The sequence below is a fragment of the Microcebus murinus genome, chromosome 1 (genome assembly GCF_040939455.1).
Source record: "Microcebus murinus isolate Inina chromosome 1, M.murinus_Inina_mat1.0, whole genome shotgun sequence".
Taxonomy (NCBI): domain Eukaryota; kingdom Metazoa; phylum Chordata; class Mammalia; order Primates; family Cheirogaleidae; genus Microcebus; species Microcebus murinus.
Genome location: NC_134104.1, coordinates 150051435 through 150073883, shown reverse-complemented (window position 1 = coordinate 150073883; position 22449 = coordinate 150051435). Strand labels below are relative to the sequence as shown.

Below are 22449 nucleotides of genomic sequence, written 5' to 3'. Positions count from 1 at the left end.
TTTGTAATTTTAAAGATGCTAAGTTTCAACCACACCTGTGTTGAAAAAAAAAAATTAAAAAAAAAAATAAAGATGCTAAGTATATAGTGAAGTCATTAACTTCGACTGTGATTATTAGGACTATGACAATTAGTAAAGGCCTAGTCTATCCCTATTTTTTTTGTACATGATTTGAAGTCTTTTTTTGAGACAGAGTCTCACTTTGTTGCCCAGGCTAGAGTGAGTGCCGTGGCATCAGCCTAGCGCACAGGAACCTCAAATTCCTGGGCTCAAGCAATCCTCCTGCTTCAGCCTCCCTAGTAGCTGGGACTACAGACATGCGCCACCATGCCCAGCTCATTTTTTCTATATATATTAGTCGGCCAATTAATTTCTTTCTATTTATAGTAGAGACGGGGTCTCGCTCTTGCTCAGGCTGGTTTCGAACTCCTGACCTTGAGCAATCTGCCCGCCTTGGCCTCCCAGAGTGCTAGGATTACAGGCGTGAGCCACCAAGCCCAGCTCATTTTTTCTATATATATTAGTTGGCCAATTAATTTCTTTCTATTTATAGTAGAGACGGGTTCTCACTCTTGCTCAGGCTGGTTTTGAACTCCTGACCTCGAGCAATCTGCCTGCCTCAGCCTCCCAGAGTGCTAGGATTACGTAAACACTTGATTTTACAATAAATATTTTATCACTGACTGAAATTGATAAAATATTGCATTATACCCCAAATTTGTATATGGAAACAAGTGTGACCTTTTCAGTTCATCGATTTCTTTCAAATAATTTATTTTCATTATAGAGATTTTACAGATGAGAAGTTTAAATGCATTTATATAGATACAGGGAGGGTGTAAGAAGGATGAGCTATTGAGGGCAAGCAATATGTTTTTATTTATTGGCTATTCATTTATTTAGATGCAAGCTTTTTTGCATTATATACAAAAGTGGAGGAATTTGATTTCTGAGATTGTATGGTGAATAATCATCTTTTTATATTAAAAATAACATTAATTATTGAAGAAGTAATATACCATTTGTCTGGAGAAATAAATTGTGGCAACTCTATCCCCCTAAATACAGCTGTGAACTTAGAAGAATGTAGGCCTCCAAGTCGTGCGAAGAAAATGGATATAATAAAACCATGGACTTTATTCTGTGGTCAAAATTGTATAGCCTGCCTTGTACCTTTTCTGAAGCCTGTAACTTTGTCTTAGATATAAAACTAAAGCATCCAGATAGGAGCAGTGGTAATTACTTTGTCAAGAAACCAATGACAGCAAAAGAGCAAAAAACATTAAGCCTGATGCAGTGGCTCACACCAGTAATCCTAGCACTTTGGGAGGCCAAGGCAGGAGGATCATTTGAGGCCAGGAGTTTGAGACTAGGCTTGGCAATATAGCAAGACCCCATCGCTATTACAATATTAACCAGACATGGTGATCCACATCTGTAGTTTTAGCTACTGGGAAGGCTGAAGTAAGAGGATTGCTGGAAACCAAGAAACATTAAAACCCAGGTCTAAGGTCATTTAATGAAATAATAAGCATACCTTCATTTCATGAAGTCTCCTCTTAGTGCTGGGCATATCACTTGTATTCTCTCATTTACCCTCACCTTTCAGTTATCTCTTCAGTGAAGAGAATGATGAGCCTGCCATCAAGGAGTGAGATCCTTCCCACAAATGAATTTTTAGGTACTTAGTATTTGGGTTTCTAGGTGACAACTTTTTAAAAACCATTTTTATTAGAAAGTCTTTAATTTAAATATTATTAAACTAACGCTGTTTTAAAATTTCTTAAACTAAGTGTAAGTAACAGTATTTTCTTGACTGACTAGGGTCTATTTCGAATACAACAATGTATCTGTGCCAGCCTACCAAAGGATGATGTCTTCAAATTCTAGTAATATAGTATGGTGAAAAAAATTACAGGTTTTAGACTCTTATAAACCTGGTTTGAATCTCAACTCCATGACTACCATCGGTGAGTCCCTGAACAAACCACTGAACTTCCTGACTCAGCTATTTTATTTATCACCTACACCTATCCCTAGTGCTTGCATAATGCTTACTTAGTACCCAGTAGCTTGTCAGAGTGTTACTGACTTAGACTTGGAATGCAGCTTTTGCTTGCATAAAATGTATTCTGCAGATACAGACTGAAATATTGGATTTTTAAAAATGATTTAAGACTAGAGGTAACTACCCTAAAATGAGTAAATAGTCTGGAAGTTCTTTATATTTCTTTTATTTTTGTTTCAGGATCTCTTACTTGGGTTTCTTTTTATAGCTTTATTGAAGTTTAGTTGACATATAAATTGCACATATTTAAAATGTACCGTTTGATAAATTTTGACATATTTTTACACCCCTGAAACCATTGCCAGAATTACACTAGTAAACACAATCCATAACCGCGAAGTTTCCTCGTGCCTGTAAAGCCTCCTTTTTCTCCCTCCCTGCACAAATTAATCATGTGTTCTTGTATGATCCAGCTGTTCCAATTCTTGGTAGTTACCCAAGAGAAATGAATGCATATGTTTGCCTTAAGACTTGTACAAGAATGTTTGTAGAACCTTTATTCATTTATGTTTGTAGAACCTTTATTCACCCTAGACTGGAAATGACACAAATGGACATCAACAAGTGAATGGACAAACCAATTGTGATATATCCATACAATGTAATACTATCCAGTAACAAAAAAGAATGCACTATTATATTTAGGTTGAATTGAAAACTGCCATATTTGAAGCAGATTTACTTTCTTTGTTGTTTTTTTGCATGATACTGATTTTCATTCACTTAGCAAATCCCCCCAAATATATGCTAGCCTTATATTAAGAAGTTAATTACAGATCAGTCATAAGAGGGTATAAGTTATATTTATATAATTAAGGATTATTTCTCAGAGAACTTATAGTCAAAAATAGTACAGATTGTTTTGCTCTGGGACATGTTTCTATAACACCAAATAGCTTATACACAATTGGCAAACTGGAAATAATGTCCATGATGGTTGTGTGGGTTTGTATAAGATTTTTCTTAGGCATGGTGAGCCGGAATAATGGGAGTAGAATTATAAAGGAAAGGAAAAGCCCTCAGATTGGCTGCTGCACAGGCAGAAATTCTTTCAAGTCTAGTTTATGAACAATACAGATTAGTTTCTGGAAAAACAATATAATGTTCCTGGACGTAGTCTGCCTTCCCAGCCTTGCTCAGCTTCTGGAAAGTTGTATTTCCCCTGTGCCTACCTTAACTACATCCTCAGTCAGTGATCTGGAGTTCTGCTTCAATCTGCATTGGTAGTGCCTGCAAGCCTGCATTTTCACTTTATTGTTTTTGTTAATGTTTCATATTTCCTGAGTCAGCCCCTAACCATGCGGAGTTGCTTGGCTGAACTATCTTATCTTTTGAGGAACCAACTGTTACTTTTGCTAGACTCTGGTTACAAAGTGACATAAATTTTGAGTAGTCTGTCCCAAACCTATTTTTACTCCCTTTATTTATTTATTTATTTTTTTTATTTTGCAAAATGACAAGTGTTTTTTCGGGAACACGTGGCTTTCTAACAAAAAACACCCAAATGTTAGAGTAATTTATTTTAAACAATTTCCTGGAGTTGTTTTATTAAAAATACATTTCTTAGTATTTTTAGCTAATACATCTTCCTTGCTATGTGTCAAGTGTTCTGAGTGTTTACCAAAGATTAACTCATTTGATCCTCATAACAATGCTGTGTGGTGAGTCTGGTATTATCCTTATTTTACAGATAAGGGAATGGGAGGATCAGAGAAGACAAGTAATTTACTTAAGGTCACACAGCACTGGTAGTCTGGTTCTATAGACTGTGCTCCTGCTATGCTACATTGCCTTCTGCACAGTGTTGAATATAATAAATTAGATTTGGTTATGCTTTTCTTGTAAAGTTCAAATTAATGGCTTCATAGCAAATTAAAACCTTGTGAGCATTAAATATACAACTGAAAAGAGTTGCAGTGAACTCACAAGGACAGCAAACTTTAAGGACAGCAAACTTAACAGATTCATCTGTTTAGAAGCTGGGAAAATGATGGTAATTTATACCCTGCTATAATTGTTAAATAGCTTTCTAGAAGTGTTCATTTCATTTAGTTATTTATGCTTTTAAATTTCTTCTTAGGCATATCACACCTGAAAAATTTTATGTGGAGGCTTGTGATGATGGAGCAGATGATGTACTTACCATTGACCGTGTGTCCACAGAGGTTACCCTCGCAGGTACTTTATAGCCAGACTTAGAAGTGTCTGAGAGAGACTTTATATGTAAATTGCAATAATTAGAATAAATTACTCAGAGGTATGTTAATGTGTGGATCTTTTGAGTGCCTTCTTATTAAAATTTTAATTCTTGCCACCTCATTTAATTTGTATGAATGAATTTTATGCCATCTCCTTTTTAAGAAAACAAGAAATGATATTGAGAATTTTAAGTAACATTTTATATAGGAGTTTAAAAACATAATTCTTTTCTTATTTGTTCCCTTATCTGTATTCTAACAGGATTGGTTTAGATATCTAAGCTCCTTTCTAGCTATAAGATTTAAGGTGTTTGAGTGTGAAAAAGTTGTTATATTTTGGTTTTGCTTCTTTGCAGTGTGAAAAACAGTTTTTATCTCAGTTGTGTGGGGAACACTGATTTCTGTGTAGATTAATGCAAAATTTTGGTAGCAAATTAATGTGTACCATGTGATATCATATTTAGAATTTCATGTTTTATTTGTTTAAAAATTTCCATTTACCTCCAAACAGAGTTTTATATTTATTTTCTTCCCATGTATAATATTTGAATAACCATACAGTAGGCATTCAGTAAATATCCTTTGAATGGATAAAGTGAAATATGAAAATATTTTCAGTGGGATAAAATGTAAGTTAAGTATGGTTATAAAATTTCTTTTTCCTTAATTATGTGGTTATTCTTTTAAGTACCATGTATAGTTTTTCTTTGACCAAATTAGAGCTCTGGAATTAGAGCTCTGTTTTAGTTTGATAATTTGGCATTTCCTATTTGTCTGTTGCATGGTGGCTGCTCTCTAAAGATAGCTGATTAGTTTTAACCAATGTTAGTGTAATTCTCCTAAAGTTTAATTAGACTACTTTTTTTTTTGAGACAGAGTCTCACTCTGTTGCTTGGGCTAGAGTGCCATGGCGTCAGCCTAGCTCACAGCAACCTTGAACTCCTGGGTTCAAGTGATCCTTTTGGCTCAGTCTCCCGAGTACCTGGGACTACAAGCATGCGCCACCATGCCTGGCTAATTTTTTCTATATATTTTTAGTTGGTCAATTAATTTTTTTCTATTTTTAGTAGAGACAGGGTCTCTCGCTCTTGCTCAGGCTGGTTTCGAACTCCTGACTTTGAGCGATCCTCCTGCCTCAGCCTCCCAGAGTGCTAGGATTACAGGCGTGAGCCGCCGCACCCGGCTTAAACTACTTCTTTATACCATACTAATACAAGGTAGTAGTGTCTTATAAGAACTTTAGTACGGATGTATTTTCAATTCATTTTGACCTATCAATGACATTTTATTTGTAGGTAGAGATTGCAGACCCATTTGAATAGACTGAAAAGCTAAAGGTCATGAATAGTTTGGATGTAAAGATGATGATACCAAGCAGATGATGAAATTTTGATCCAAAGTCAGTGATGAGAGGCTGACTTGCTAACGGTTTCTCAGCCAGTTTCTTTTTGCTATTAGGAATGCAGACTGTGGCCATGGAATGATGGATTTTTTTTCTTCCATGAAGAACTAACATGTATTTTAGAAATTACCACAGTTTTATTGCTATTACACTCCAGTTAATGTAACTTACAGCTCTATCGATAGTACATTTAAGTTTATTAGATAATCCCAGTATGCCCAGAATTTTCTCTGAGCGTTTTACTGCTGGCATTCCTATTTTTCATGTTTGTTAATTGTGGCACAACATTGCTAAGTAAATTGAATCATTAAGAGAAACAGAAGTGAATTTTAGACATTATTCAGAATTAAATATTTAGAATAAGAGAATTATTGTTATGACTGACTTTAAGAACCAGGACTTAAGTTTGCACCAGTGTTTCTAAAATGGGTTTCAGGATGATAATAGGCTGTAATTGAAAGAAAAGTTTTATAGCCACGTAAGTTTGAGAACCCGTAGATTAAGCAGCAGAACAGCTTTCTTTTACTGTAGGCCTTCTCAGACCTTTGTTCTGTTAACATGCATTGTGACTCTTTCTCTAGGAGAGGGAATTGAGATAATTTGGGATGCAGCAAAATAAGCTTATTTGATTATGGGACTTCTGCCCCCCTAAACACACCTTTTGGGCATTATTTTCAAACAGAATGTGTTTTATGAAACACATAGGCATAACGTTTAAGAATTGTGAAATGAATCCTATAATCAAAGATACTATTTTATTAATAAGTATATTGATAAAAATGAGAGTTAATGAAGATGCCTCCTTACATACCTGTATATATTGCTGTTAGGCATGAGGAGGAAGCTTTTCCTTTTTGTTTCCTTCCTTAGATCTTTGCCTCCATTTCCCACATTCTTAGATATGGTTAGGCAGTTAGGCAAATCTTTTTTTTTTTTTTTATTCTGTTAATTATATGTTAAGGTTAAAATATTGTCTCCATCCCCCACTTCCATTTACTCTCTAATTCTCTTAAAGGGATAGGTACTTAGTTTCTGGCAAGAGGTTGAATAAATTTTATTGAATTTATTCATTTTTTAATTTATTTTGTTGAGAATTGATGTTAGAAATAACGTAGGCTAGGCACAGAGGCTCATATCTATAATCCCACTGGTTTGGGAGGCCAAGATGGAGGATCACTTGAGTTTAGGAGTTTGAGACCAGCCTGGGCAATATAGCCAGAACCTGTCTCTAAAAAATATATATATATATATTAGCTGGGTATGGTGGCTCACATAAATTACAGTGAGCTAATTGTAATTAGCTAATTGTAACTAATGATTGTGCCACTGCACTCCAGCCTGGGTGACAGAGCGAGACCCTGTCTCTTAAAAAATGAAAAAGAAAGAACGTACAATTTAGCTGATGAGGAAGCTGAACTATGTTACTTTTGACACCATATTCTACATAGACAGAGGCCTTTACTTTATATGTAACATGGTCATCTTTATTTTATGTTCTGCCAAAGTGGAGGTCTAACATTAATGAAAGAATGTTGCTTTCTTAGAACAAATCATGCAAATTGATTTAGTTGAAGTAACTATTGAAATCAAACTGAATTTACATTTCTTTTGGTGAGCTTTTTGTATGTGATTTTTTTCTTTCTTTTTTTTCTTTTAAAGCCAAGAAAGATGTTCCTCCTTCAGCTGTCACAAGACCAATATTTGGTATACTGGGCACAATCCGTCTGGTGGCAGGTAAGAGAAAATAAGCTGAAATTAGCAAAGAAGGTAACTAAAGAAGGAAATTAAATTGAAAATATTAGAGTGTAAGATGAAGGCTTACTTCATATCATGCTTCAGGCAATAAATCTCTTGGTTAGGTATTTGTTAGAAAAAATAATACTCCTCAAATGATTAAATTTATCAGCTTGATATTCTATTACAAAACAAAGATTTTGTGTTTCGTTTTATTGTAACTAGAGTTGAAATCCCTAGTCAGCTAGACATTTTCATAAATTCCAAGAGTATTTAAATAAAAATGTTAATGCATTGATGGACCAGGGTATTCCATCCCTTCAATCCTACAGTGCATGTTAGAGAATGTTACTTGGTGCTTAGTTATTAACAAGGTGATTTTTGCTTATCTAAAAAATTTGTTCCATTGAACTTTTTTAAAGTTCCTATTGTTTGAGGCACTGTGCTAGATACAGAATTATAAAAGATGAAAGTCCTTTTTGTCCTGTAGTTCAGTCAAGTGAGAAAGGCATGTAAGTAGTAAATTACTACAGTACAGCATCACAATTGCTAGGAGAGAAATGTACACAGGAGAACTTCCAGGAGGGCACTTGTAGGTAGAACATTGAATAGACCTTAAGAGCTAATTTAATGGGAAAGGGTTACTCTGTGTTATTTGTAGGGGGAGTTGGCCGGATCAGTGTTGGTATATTGTGCATGATGCTGTGATGACTCCTTGATTCCTAACCCCTCATTCTTGTAATATTGTAGTAACCAATTAGTTATACTGCTCCAGCACATTTCTCTACCATATAGAGTGACATGGAGGACATAGGAGTGGTTTAGAAGGGACAAATACCCTGCAGTGGTCAGATCTTGTAACCTGTGATGCTTTAAGCTACCTGCTGAGAAATGATCGGCAGAGGCCTGTATGCCTTGGGGATGACAGGAGAGGGAGAAAAGTCTTTTCTGTCTCTACACATCCATCTGCTAAGCTTTTGCTTTTATCTTTTTTGAAAAAAATTTGACCTTTCAATAGGAATTTCTCTAAATAATATACTGGTTTTTCTATTCATAAATTGTAAGGTTGTTGTTTTTTTTTTATTTTTTTTATTTTTTTATTTTTTTATTTTTTTTGCCCAGAGAACATGACACTATGTAAGGTTGTTTTTAACATGGGCCTTGACCAGGTGCGGTGGCTTACGCCTGTAATCCTAGCACTTTGGGAGGCTGAAGCAGGAGGATCACTTGAGCTCAGGAGTTTGAAACCAGCCTGAGCAATTCTGTAGAGACTCTGTCTCCACAAAAAAATAGAAAAACTAGCTGGGTGTGGTGGCTCGCACCTGTAGTCCAGCTACTTGGGAGACTGAGGCAGGAGGATCACTTGAGCCCAGGAGTTTGAGGTTGCAGTGGGCTATGATGATGCCACTGTACTCTGGCTGGGGTGATAGAGTGAGATCCTGTCTCAAAAAAATAAAATAAAATGGACCTTTTATCTGAGTAGCACAATATCGTCTCATTCTGTTAGCCTTTAAAGTTTATACAATAAGGACCCCTACTTTTGTCTTTATAGTTGCCTTTTTGTATAATTATATGTGTTTGGCTTTGTTTTTTGCAGGTAATTATCTTATTGTCATTACCAAAAAGACAAAAATAGGTGAATTTTTCAATCATGTGATCTGGAAAGCAACAGATTTTGATGTCCTTTCTTATAAGAAGACAATGTTGCACTTAACTGATATTCAGGTGAGAAGTCACTAAATGTGAAACCCAAATAAGTACCATGGAGTGGAGGGGTTGTGGAATATAAAGAATATTCAATGAATTTCTTTTAAACTTATTTTTTTAAGCAACCTATAGATCAGGGTCACTCTACCTACTTTTCTATGTAGCCATAAAAAATATTTTTAAAAAATTATCCGTATGCTTTATTGCTCTTGATTTTTTTTTTTAATGACTCAGTTTGTAAATTATAAAATTTCATTTGGGAGAGAAAAAGACAAACAGAAAATGCTCATGTACTGAACACTCAGATTTAACTTCATGTCTTTGCAAAGAAATAAAAGATACTTTTAAAGTTCTGTTCCTCTCATTTCATTTTCTTTTTCCCCAGAAAGTTTTCTGTACTTTAACCATTTGTGAGTATATGTGTGTGTGTGTGTGTGTATGTGTGTATGTTTATAAGATATGTGTGTCTATCTCAGGTACTCCTCCCTTTCTTTACACTGTACCCATATGTACAGATTTCCATTACCATGGTTTAGTTAACACCAATCCCCCAACAACATGGTTTAAATTTCAGTTACCACGGTATATTAACTGAAGAATTAGCCCACCAAAGATGGAAATGCAAAGAGACAAAAAGCAACAACTCTTGAAGTGAAATCGAAATTGAACATAAGTGGAGCACAAAAGAAGTAGCTGGCCATGGGGATGCTGACACTGTCACCAATCGAGAGACTCTAGATACGCAGCCAGAGGTCTTAGTGAAGGTGAATTTATTGGCATTAATGATGGAGTGGCTGTGGCGAAAAAGATGAAGGTGTCCCAGGGGACGTGACGCCTGCAACAAATTTAACACTAAAGGAACCCTAGGAGATATTTCATGACATTGAAAGTGCAAAGGATAAAATTTTGGAAGCTGGTTCAGACTTAGGAAGGTATATGACAATTCACCAAGGATAGAAAACATATTCCTTATCATAAGTTACATGACAAGAAGGCAAGCACTGTTCAAGTTTCTCTTGATACATTTTTTATAAAGAAATAAATTATTATTATTATTATTTTTTTTTTTTTGAGACAGAGTCTCACTTTGTTGCCCAGGCTAGAATGAGTGCCGTGGCGTCAGCCTGGCTCACAGCAACCTCAATCTCCGGGGCTCAGCGATCCTACTGCCTCAGCCTCCTGAGTAGCTGGAACTACAGGCATGCGCCACCATGCCCGGCTCATTTTTTCTATATATATTTTTAGTTGGTCAATTAATTTATTTCTATTTTTGGTAGAGACGGGGTCTCGCTCAGGCTGGTTTCGAACTCCTGAACTTGAGCAATCCGCCCGCCTCGGCCTCCCAAAGTGCTAGGATTACAGGCGTGAGCCACCACGCCCGGCCCTAAATTATTTTTAATTCTCAGTGTTCCTTAGGTTTTAAATTAAAATGTGCTAAATAAATACTAGTTTTACTATTGTTTCATTTTTTCTGTACATTTATAACTAACCATAAGAGTTTTTAACATTTTGTCAAAAATTTTGAAAGGTCATAGAACATAGTTTTTTTCAGTTATTAAGATAGTTTAAGATTAGTAAGATTAAAATAATGTGGTCATCTTTACAGTTCCACCCCATTGTACAGTTCTACTCCATTGTATAGACTGCCTGTATTCAAACAGTTTCTATTTTTGCTTAAAGTGGGTGTAAAACTTACATGAATGGCATTGCCTTCACTCTTCTGGTTTTTAAAACTTTTTAAAAGTCAACATTATGGTTAGAGATTTACACCTACTGAGATGTGATTGTTTTCTAAATGTAATTTTATGTTCAGTGTTTGTTGCTCTTTAACAACTTTAAGTTGTATTTTTACACCTGAGATTACAAAATTGTTTGTTTCTAAAAGAAAATTTATTATCCTAAAACATGTAACTTACCTATGGTGAACATTTAAAAAAATAAAATCATAGCACTGTCTTACTAGGTAAAACTGTAGGATATGCTTTTTATACTTTAGAATTTCTTTTTTACTATGTGTATTGAACAATATATATCAGTATATTCATTCTTCATTAGGCATGATATTTTAAATAAAAATGACTATTCATTTAATAACCTATAATATTTACTTGTGCAATATCTTCTTGATTGCTATACTTTGTTGTCAGGCCTTGTAGCTAATTTTGGCATTGCTCACTACATATACTTTGCTTTTGTCTTTTGTTTTTTAAAAAATTCCTGATCCCAAGTTAAAAATTTTGTAGTATATATATTTGTAACATGTAGATTAACATGTTAATCATTACAAATTAGTAATCATTAGCAGTTATTTTTATAAAAAGGATAAAACAAATGTCAATCTTAGTATTCATTAGGAAGGCTAGTTAAAATGATTATCCAGAAGTTAAGATAAATATTGCTTTTACTGAACTTTTCTTTTTAATCTCCATTTTAAGAACTCCATTTTACTTCCTATCCAGTGCAAACCAGTAAAGTTTCTTGAGAATGGGGGTGATAATAATCTCTTGTTGTTTACTGTCTGCATTACTGGGTCCCTCATGAATTTATGTGTTTTGTTTGTCAAATGAGAATAATTATGCTAACCTAGCAGGGTTGTTTTGAAGATTAAATAGAATCTTCTTTGGAAAGTGTCTGGCACACAGTAGGTCATAACCTATACTGATGATACTTTGTTAAAACCACTCTTCTGCCCCTTAGAGTAAAAATTGTGAAGGATAAAAAGGGAAGGAGTCCTACCTAGTCAAGTAATATATTATTATTATTATCATTATTATTTTTTGAGACAGAGTCTCGCTTAATTGCCCAGGCTAGAGTGAGTGCCGTAGCGTCAGCCTCGCTCACAGCAACCTCAAACTCCTGGGCTCAAGCAATCCTCTTGCCTCAGCCTCTCCAGTAGCTGGGACTACAGGCATGTGCCACCATGCCCGGCTAATTTTTTGTATATATATCAGATAGCCAATTAATTTCTTTCTATTTATAGTAGAGACAGGGTCTCACTCTTGCTCAGGGTGGTTTCGAACTCCTGACCTTGAGCGATTGGCCTGCCTGGACCTCCCAGAGTGCTAGGATTACAAGCATGAGCCACCACACCCAGCCAATATATTATTAACAATAACACCACACAATATTTATTGTGCATCTTCTGTGTGTCAGGACCTGTCCTAGGTCCTGGGGAAATGGTGAGCATCCCCCTCTCTTGCCCAGTCCTTGTGCTGGTGATATTTAACCAGACTGTACTTACAGATGTTTATTTTTATTCTTTCTCATGCTGACAGATTCCTTTTCACTTATGAAATATACTGATATTTTTCCCTTTTGTTTACAGTTACAAGATAATAAAACTTTCCTAGCAATGCTAAACCATGTCTTGAGTGTGGATGGATTTTACTTTTCAACAACATATGATTTGACCCATACTTTGCAGCGGCTGTCCAACACTAGTCCAGATTTCCAAGAAATGAGTCTCTTAGAAAGGGTAAGCTTGAACTTCAGTTACTTTTATTCATTTTTAGGTTATTTAATTAATTAATTTATTTATTTTGAGACAGAGTCTCACTCTGTTGCCCCGGCTAGAGTGCCGTGGAGTCAGTCTAGCTCACAGCAACTTCAAACTCCTGGGCTCAAGCAATCCTTCTGCCTCAGCCTCCCTAGTAGCTGGGACTACAGTCATGCGCCACCATGCCCGCCTAATTTTTTCTGTTTTTAGTAGAGACAGGGTCTTGCTCTTGCTCAGGCTGTCTCAAACGATCTGCCTGCCTAGGCCTCCTGGAGTGCTAGGATTACAGGTGTCAGCCACTGAACCCAGGCCTCATTTTTAGATTATTTAAAGGGACATGTTTCTATTTCATCCATAAAAATTTATCTTGATTTTGTCAATCCTGGCTGTTTTGGGATCATGTATGGGGCTTTGAAAATATATCCTGTTTTTTTGTTTGTTTGTTTTTTATTTTTGTTGTTTTTTTGAGACAGAGTCTCACTCTGTTGCCTAGGTTAGAGTGCAGTGGCGTCATCATAGCTCACTGCAATGTCAAACTCCTGGGCTCAAGCAATACTGCTGCTTCAGCTTCCCAAGTAGCTGGGACTATAGGTATGTGCCACCATGCCTGGCTAATTTTTCTATTTTTTTATAGAGACAATGCTGTGTCTCAGGCTGTGTTGCTCAATTGCTGTGTTGCTCAGGCTGGTCTTGAACTCCTTGCCTCAAGCAATCCTTCTGCCTCGGGCTCCCAAAGTGCTAGGATTATACACATGAGCTTCTACTCTAGGCCACATATCCTGATTTAAATCTACATCACAATCCCAAATTGAAGGCCCTGGAATCTGTGTATGTGTACAGCCAGGATTAAGAACTGTTGATATAGATACTCAGAAATCTAGTCCAAACACACATGCAGCTAATTAGAGGAAAACCTTTCAGAACTTGTAATTTTGCGTAGATATTACCAGACTATCAAGTGCTAACTCTTAGATGTCAAATCTTCAAACTAGCATTGCATTCGTTTATAATTTCTGAGCTCTCAGTGTTCTATAGTGTAGTAGTTCTATTAGCAACATAATTAAGCTTATAAAATTAATGTTCTAACAGTTGATATTCTTTCTACAGTGATGTTATTTATAATTCCTGTAACTCGAAAAGTAATAATTTATTAATTTAGGAATTTAGAAAATATCTTTCTAAGCGTTTTTGTTGTTGTTATTTTGCTTTTTTTTTTAAATGATTAATATATCTTTAAAACTACAAATGATCTCAACTTGAAGTTTCTGCTGTTCAGTAACCTGGATAATTGCTGCCTTAATTTTTTTGACAAGCCTTAGATGTATTCAGTGGACAATTTGAAAGGTTGCTCCCCGTTACCTATTATGTTGAACCAATAATAATTGACAATTTTTGACCAGTAAAAATGGTAATTTCATATAGTGCAGTCTAAATCAATATTTTAGTTGACTGGCTCTTTGGGGTAAGATTTCATACTCTAATCTAGTAAAATTATATGTAGGCTGAGATGTAAGTTTAGATTTAGGCTAAGCAATCAAAAAACTTCAGTTTTAACTACAAAGAGACTGTTGCTTTTTAAAGCAGTTGCTACAGTCTCCATTTGTTTATTAAATCTCTTTCAAACGTTAGCTATGTATCAGGCACTGTACTAGTTTCTGGGGAACCAGAATGAAAAGCTGTGGATCAGATCCTGCCTAGTGGGGGCCTACAGTCTGCCATGGAAGCAGTAGTCCTAGCAATCACAAAACAAGGGATGATTGTTGTAACAGAGATATGTACCACAATGTGATAGGATTTGAAAGAAGGAGAGTCTCACTCTGCCTGGGAGTGTCAGGGATGACATTATTAAGGAAGGTAACTTTTGAGATGAGACTTAATGATGAGAGTTTTTTGGTCAGGTGACAGTGGGAGAAGGGGGGTTCCAAGCAGAGGTGCTAGCAATAGTAGGCTAAGCTATAGAAGAAAACTATTTCATCTGTTAGGATGGAATGGGATTTTTTTTTTTTTGTCAGCTAATCAGAAAAGTCCATTAACGTTAACATAGGGAATCATAAAAGTAATAAATGAAACACATACATACCTTAAACATTTTAACTTAAAACATAAAATTTTACATTCACTGATTAATGTGTTTATGTACGACCACAGGCTTTTCTTTGGTTTTGGTTCCTTGATTCCAAATTGTCTTTGCTGTGTACATTGCATCCTAAGGCTTTCCGTTTGGGTCTCTTTAAAGAATTCAACTATATTCAATTCAATTATATATTAATCTGTGTACAGAATCCTGTATATTTTTGCAATATTTCTCTAATGTTTTTTAGTTGCCACTCCTATTCCTAATTCAACAGCAATTTTGTTTTAGCAACTTGCCTCTTATCAAGTTGTATTCTAGATCATTCAACTTTACAGAAAGAGCAGTTCATTTTTAGTCACATTGGTGTGGATGGAAAAAATCCAAGCCCTGAAATATTTGAAAGAAGTTTATTCTGAGCCAAATTTGAGGACCATGACCCGGAGCCACTCTCAAGAAGCCTTGAGCAAGTAGGCTCGCTGTGGCTGGGTTACAGTTCAGTTTTATACATTTTCAGAGAGATAAGGGTTATAGGCAAAGTCACAAATCAATACATGAGAGGCATACATTGGTTTGGCCCAAAAAAGGTGGGGCATATCGAAGCAGGGGGTTACAGATTATAGGTGGGTTTAAAGATTTCTTGGCTGGCAATTGGCTGAGAGTTAGACTTTATCTAGAAGACCAGAAAGGATATGCTTATTTTAAGATAAGAGTGTGAGCACTCTGGGAGGTCCAGACAGGAGTACATTTTAAATTTACTATAGGTGCCTGCTAGAATGCTTTAAGGATGCCTTAAGATGCTTTAAATTTACGAATAGGCATCTGCTAGGATGCTCAAGTTAAGATATTTTAAATTTATGATAGGCTTAGGTGATGTTAATGCCATACCAGAATCAGGTTGGGAAGTAAACCACTGCTTTATTTGGTTAACAAAAGCCGCTCAGTGGGAATTTAGCATTTGTCAGCCTGACCCAGCTGGCCTCCTTAGGAAGGAGTTTTTAGCAAAAGAAAAAGATCAGAGTTTAGTCCTCATTGGTTTATAAAATATTTAGTTGATTTATGTAATAGTAAATAACAAGTCTGACTGGCACAAACCACTTGGAACACATACCTGAATCTCTGGAGAGATTTAGAGCCATTCCCTGTGGCTTTTAGATTTGGGGGTGGGGGTGGTTCAACTCGTGTACTTGATAAAGAGAATGGAGAGAACTGCTTAATCTGCTGAGTCGACTAAATAGAAGTTGTTGAGGGAGCTGCTTCTCTATGTATAGTTTGAAAGTCAGTGGCCAGAGATGAGATCAGAGAATTAAGTAGGAGCTGCCAGATCCCAGGACTGCTTAGGCCATGCAAAGATATGGTTCTTTAGGTAACAGAGAGTTGTTGAAGAATTTCTAATAGATAGGAAATAGGACATGTTTGAGAACTCTACTGGCAGCATTGTGGAGAAGTGGGTGGGGCAGGCTGATGCCAAGACCTGAGGCAGGGAAAACCCTTTTAGGTTTTAGTAGTTAGGCCTGTGTCAAGTGTTGGCCCAGGGTGATGGAAATGGAAATGAAGAAAAGAGGATGGATTTTGAAGGAGATTTAGTACTTGGCAATTGAGTCAATCAATGTAAAGAGAAAGAAAGACCCTGAGAGGACACCCAGGTTTTTGTTTGGCCTGAGGCAATGAGACAGGAATATCCAGAGGAGGAACAAACTTACGGGGGGAAATGTTTTCTGTTTGGAGCATGTCAAAGAAACCTGCTTCTAGTCACCCAGTGGAGACATTGATTGGTATAGTTTTCTTTCTATAGAAAATCAACTTGGTCCTTACTCATGGTATATGGTTTGAAAAAAAAAAATCAACTTGGCAGGAGATACTTTATTAAATTTTAAAACTTCTCTCAGGCAGATCAGCGGTTTGTATGGAATGGTCATCTTCTAAGAGAACTTTCTGCTCAGCCAGAGGTAATGTACACTAAATAAAATCGCTTATTATAGTCCAAGATTTAATTCAATGCATGTTATAAAATGACTACCTAATCACCAAGGATTCTGATAAATAATTCTAATTTAGCTCTGTTTATAACTTAGAAACTTTTGTCAGTTCTACCCTCTCATATTGTTCTAGGTTGAAGAAGCCTAATTATATTACTGTGATCCCCTATAAAAGCCTTAAGTGAAAATACATTGCTTTGTCTAACTAAGAAAGATACAGTGGGTCTTGGTGGATGAATAGTGGAGAAATGAGGGGCCGGGGCTAAGTCCTCAGCCAAGGGAGAGCTCTGTATTTGTATGCGAGGATGAGGCTCCCTTTAATCACCCAGGAGAGACATACAGATGCCACCTTCCTCTTCCTGTGTCTACATAAATGAGGCATAAACAAGGAGGCCCAGCTAGGGAAACATGATAAATTGAATCTAGGTAAATAGGTTCCTCTCATTGCTTTATTTCTTGTCATTTGCTTTGCTTTTTTTTGAGACACAGTCTCACTCTGTTGCCTGGGCTAGAGTGCCGTGGCGTCAGCCTAGCTCACAGCAACCTCAAACTCCCAGGCTCAAGTGATCCTCCTGCCTCAGCCTCACAAGTTGCTGGGACTATAGGCATGCACCACCATGCCTGGCTGATTTTAACTTGTCCAGCTAATTTCTTTCTATTTTTTGAGTGGAGATGGGATCTTGCTCTTGTCAGGCTGATCTCGAACTCCTGAGCTCAAACTATCTGCCCTCCTCAGCCTCCCAGAGTGCTAGGATTGATTACAGGCATGAGGCACTGGGCCCAGCCTGCTATGCTTTTTTTTTTGGAAAAGTAGTTTGAGCTGCAATTAGCATGGGATATCTTTCCTCTGGAGGAATGAAGTTGTAGGTAAAGACTGAAAAGGAGGTAAACATATTGCAACTTCATTTAGTTTTATTAGTGTTCTAAAATCTGTGAATAGTCAAGCCCAAATGATTTTAAAGCATACTTAATGTTACATTAGAGAAATTTCTTTAAAATTAAAAGTTACTCATAGGCTTACTACTTTGTTATGTTTGTATATTATTAATACCTCCTTATGTGTGAATATTTTTTATATAATGCTCCTTATTTATTTTTAAAGTATATTATTCTAAATATTGTATTTATTCATTTCAGGTTCATCGGTTTGCTCTTCCAGTGTTACATGGCTGTATCCTTTCTTAATACTCTTTAGTTTCTAGCAGTCTTTATTTATATTTTATTATAAAGTAGATTTAGAGACAGTCTCAAATATTCCATGAGGAGAGTATTTAGGAAGCAGTAAAGATTACTGAAACTCATTGATGTAAAATCTTAGAATACTGATTGTCAACAATTATTATTTTTTAAAGAATGAACTTTTCAGACTAAATTATTCACTCTCTGTTCAAGAGTTCTGGGCTGGTGGTTTAAAGAGAAGGAATATGTATACTGTGCTTTGCCTTTATTTGATGTTATCTTGTATCAATAAAAGAGTAGTTTGTACCTGGCTGTTGAAATGAAAACTTACCTTAGTATGTAATTTTAAAAATTAGAGTCAAATACTAGGGTGACCAGCAACTTGCAGAGGAAAATTACCATTAAAAATTTTATTTGGCATTTGCAATAGTGAGAGAAATGAAAGTAGATGAAGTAAGTACAAGGAAGAAATCTTAGGGGGAAATCATTGCATAAATGCAAAATGTGTAACGATTATATAATTTGTAAGTTCATTTTAAAAACATATCTTTATCATAGACATAAAAATAGGGAATCAAAGTTAGCTGGCTCTTGAAGTATAAAAGCACAATATAAGCTGTCGAGTACCTATATAGTCATGGGCCACATAATGACATTTCGGTCAATGACAGACCATGTATACGACAGTGGTCCCACAAGATTATAATACCATATTTTTACTGAACCTTTTCTGTTTAGATATGTTGAGATACACAGGTAATTAACCTACAGTATTCAATATGTAACATACTGTACAGTTTTGTAGCCTAGAAGCAATTGGCAATACCATATAGCCTAGGTATGTGTGGTAGGTTATATTAATACCGTTTAGGTTTGCATAAGGACATTCTGTGATATACAAAATCGCCTAATGACTCATTTCTCAGAAAGTATCCCTGTTAAGTGACACGTGATTCTAATTAGGACTGTGCCCTGCAGAAACGTAGATGGCTTCTTTCTGTTAAGCACCCCCAAGAAGCTTATGAGCACAACAATTTATGATTTATTTATTCATTATGTTAATATGATTTCATTAAATTATTATTCTTGTTATACTTAAAGAAAAGCAGAAAAATAATGGAGGAAACATTTTCCGGTTGTGGGAGAATAAAAATTAGAAAATCTCAGGATAAAAGCTTTTGTTTATTGTTTTTGTTTTTCACCCTGGAGCTTTCCAGGTTCTCCTAAGGGTAAAATAAGAATAAATGTGCGTTTCAAAATGAGATTGCGAACAGACAAATAATATTAAGTGAGTTTATAGAACTTTTTTAAAGGCGATTTTAAAAACAGCATGCCCATTTAGTTTTAAATTTAAAGCGTTAAATGAGCTTTTGTTTAATGTAGTTTGTTGATTGAAAATATAGTCACATGTTTCACACACATACAGAGATCAGCGAGTACAATGGCCTCAAGGCAGGAGCATGACTGGAGCAGAGAGCATGGACAGGGAGAGGTGAGAGCTGTGTTCAGCAAAGTGGCTTGGCCCAGTTTACTCGGGGCCTCATAGGCCATGGGAAGGACTGTAGCTTTTACTTTAAGTGTGATGAGAAGCTATTGGGGGATTTGAGTAGAGGATTGACATAAGACTGAATCACTCTGTGGTGTAGAGAATAGGCCAAAGGCAAGCAAAAGTGGATATAAGGAACAATTAGGAGGAGTTGTCCTAGTTGGTGTTGCCTAGGACCAGGATGGCAGGCAAATGATGGTGGTGAGAAAAAGTCAGGTTCTAGATAAGTTTTTGAGGTAGTGCTAACAGGAGTTCCTGGCAAATTGTATGTGGGTTATAAAATAGAGAAGTTTAGTGTGACTCGAAGGTTCATGACCAGAGTAAGTGGAAGGAAGCCATCCACTGAGGTAGGGAAGAGTGAGGAGGTGGGAGGGAGGCAGAAGAGTACCCAGAGTTCCATTTGGACATGTTAAACTTGAGATTTCTGTAGATATCCACATGAAGATGTCAAGGAGGTAGTTGTATAAATGGGAACTGGAGTTCGGGGGAGAAGTCCATGCTGGAGACATAAATTCAAGAATCCTCAGGGTATAGGTGGATGGCATTTAAAGCCAGGAATCTGGATGGAATCTTCAAAGGAAGGAATTAATATAAAGTAGGCAGGCATCCTCAAACTACGGCCCTTGGGCCACATGCGGCCAGCCAAGGACATTTATCCGGCCACACGCCAGGTGTTTTTGCAGCCCTTGCCTGTCCTGTTAGCAGCCGACTCGTCCCGGGCCCACAGTGCGCATGTGTGGAATGTGCGCCGCTCTCTCCCGAAGCCCTCCAGTGGTCTGAGGGACAGTGAACTGGCCCCTGTTTAAAAAGTTTGAGGACCCCTGAAGTAGAGAAAAGGTCTGTATAAAAAGAAAAGACTAACTGAGGAGAGTTCTAGATAGTGAAAAAATGAGCCTTAGGCCTCAGTGAGGACAAAAGACTTCTGAAGTGAGGGAATCAAAGTGAGTGAGCCCAAAGGACAGGTTGTAGGATTGCTACCAGGTTTGGAAGTTAGAGAAATGAAGATGAACCAGCAAAGGCCAGTGAGGAAGAGGAAAACCTCTCAGATGAGAATAGTGTCCCAGAAATAAGTGAAGATAATGTTTCTAAGAAGAGAGTATAAACCAGCTGATATGTTACTTGTTGGTTAAATATGATGACTGTTGAGGAAGGTTGTTATGTTCTTGTTCCTTCCTCCTTTCTTCCCAAATGAGCACTATTACCAAATTCTGATAAGAAAGATTTGGGAAAAGAGGAAAGTTGATGAAGGTGCATGCTGGAGTGATATCCACGAGTATATGGAGGGTTTGAGGTCTAGAGCACAGGTAGAGGGCCTGGCATGGCCTGCCCATCCGCCGTGGGCAGTGGCTGTGGATGCTGGTGGTGTATAAATGTATGGGAGCCTATGGAGTGCTTTCATGAAGTGTGAAGTGACGTCCTCAGCTGTGAGAGGGTTGAGGGATGAATACTGCAGGTTGAGGAGAATGTGTGAAGTGGGCGTACTGGGGAGTGGGTGGCCCTGAGAGTTGCTCATTGATCAAAGAATATATACATACTTTACAGAGAATCCAAAAAGCATGAAACAAGAAAATAAAAACAATGAATCCCGTCATCATGAGGTAACTTTTTTTTATTTTTGTCTTGTAATCAGAGGAAAATGAGTCAGAAAGCAGCCAGTCATATTCTGTTAGATTTAGCTCTCTAATGACAGGCTTATTCATCTTTGTGCCCTGGCTCAAAATAGATTATTTGGCTGAGTAAGTGAATAAATACTGCCTTGGAATCGTCTCTAGTGCTATGAGTTTCAAAGGAGAACGAATTGGGAGCTCAAGGGAAGCCATTATTAAGTCTGGTGATACTAGGTAATATAGGTTAATCATTAGCAACTCATTTCACATAGAGTTGGTACCATCATTTTTAAAATGATTTGGTATTCTCTTGTGAACTTGCCAGCATTCCTCCTGTGCATACCCAATGCATTCATACCAGGAGGTATTTTTAGGAATGTTCACAGTACCGCTTTAGAGCAAAGCTATGAACAACACAAGTTTCATTATCAGAATCAAGTCTTTCGTGGTATGGTCCTTACAGATTTCACATAACTCTGAAGAGGAATTGAACTACTGCTTCATGCAGTATACTGATGAATCTTGGGAACTTATGGGGAGAACAAAACAAGGGCTCGAGGTTTGTAAATAGCATGGTACCATTTTTATAAAACTCAAGAACAAGCTATGTGTATTTAAGTCATGGTTGCCTGTGATGAAACTAAAAAGACAGGAGAGATTTCCAAAAACCTGAGAATAGTTACTTCTGGGTGATAAGGCAGTTGGATGGAATGGAGGTGGAACAGATAGATAAATTCAGGGTTTTAGTACTGTCCTGAAGTTGGATGGTAGGTTGACAGATACTTATTTTATTATGCTGTTATGCTTTGTAATGGATGAATCAAATTAAGAAAAAAATGTACATAGAGAAAATAACCATTGCGTAAACCTAAGTAAATGAGGAAGGAAAAAAGGTAAGGCCTTTGAAACAATAAAACAAACCTCTCTATCATACTCCTCATCAGTCTGGCATACATTAAAAAGCAGAACTATCAAGCATTGGTAAAGATGAGAAGCCAAAGTAATTCTCAAAACAATTTGGCATTTCCTAATAAGGTCAGGTGATGAGCATACTCTGTAACCCAGCAGTACTGTTCCTTAGAGCCACTTCCCTGTGTTCATTTACAGAGATGTTTGTTGCAGTGCTATTTATGATAGTAAATCTGGAGATAACTCATGTCCATGGACAGTAGAATGGATAAACTGTGATATAGTCATACAATAGAATATTATGTAGCTGTAGCAGCAAATGAACCTCATGAACATAATGTTGAACAAATAAAGCAAGCCAAAAGAATACACACAGTGGCCACGCACGGTGGCTCACGCCTGTAATCCTAGCACTCTGGGAGGCTGAGGCGGGAGGATTGCTCAAGGTCAGGAGTTCGAAACCAGCCTGAGCAAGATCGAGACCCTCGTCTCTACTATAAATAGAAAGAAATTAATTGGCCAACTAATACATATAGAAAAAATTAGCCGGGCG

General features: G+C 36.7%; 1 protein-coding gene across 1 annotated transcript in view; it reads left to right on the top strand.

The window, feature by feature from the left end:
- The window catches only part of SACM1L (SAC1 like phosphatidylinositide phosphatase), a 61024-nt gene that overhangs the window by 12940 nt on the left and 25635 nt on the right, over positions 1-22449 (top strand). Inside the window, exons 2-7 of the mRNA XM_076006814.1 lie at positions 4149-4246; positions 7328-7402; positions 9000-9127; positions 12435-12584; positions 16566-16625; positions 17793-17826. Of these exons, the coding sequence (XP_075862929.1) occupies positions 4149-4246; positions 7328-7402; positions 9000-9127; positions 12435-12584; positions 16566-16625; positions 17793-17826 (545 nt within the window). The remainder of the gene's footprint in view (positions 1-4148; positions 4247-7327; positions 7403-8999; positions 9128-12434; positions 12585-16565; positions 16626-17792; positions 17827-22449) is intronic.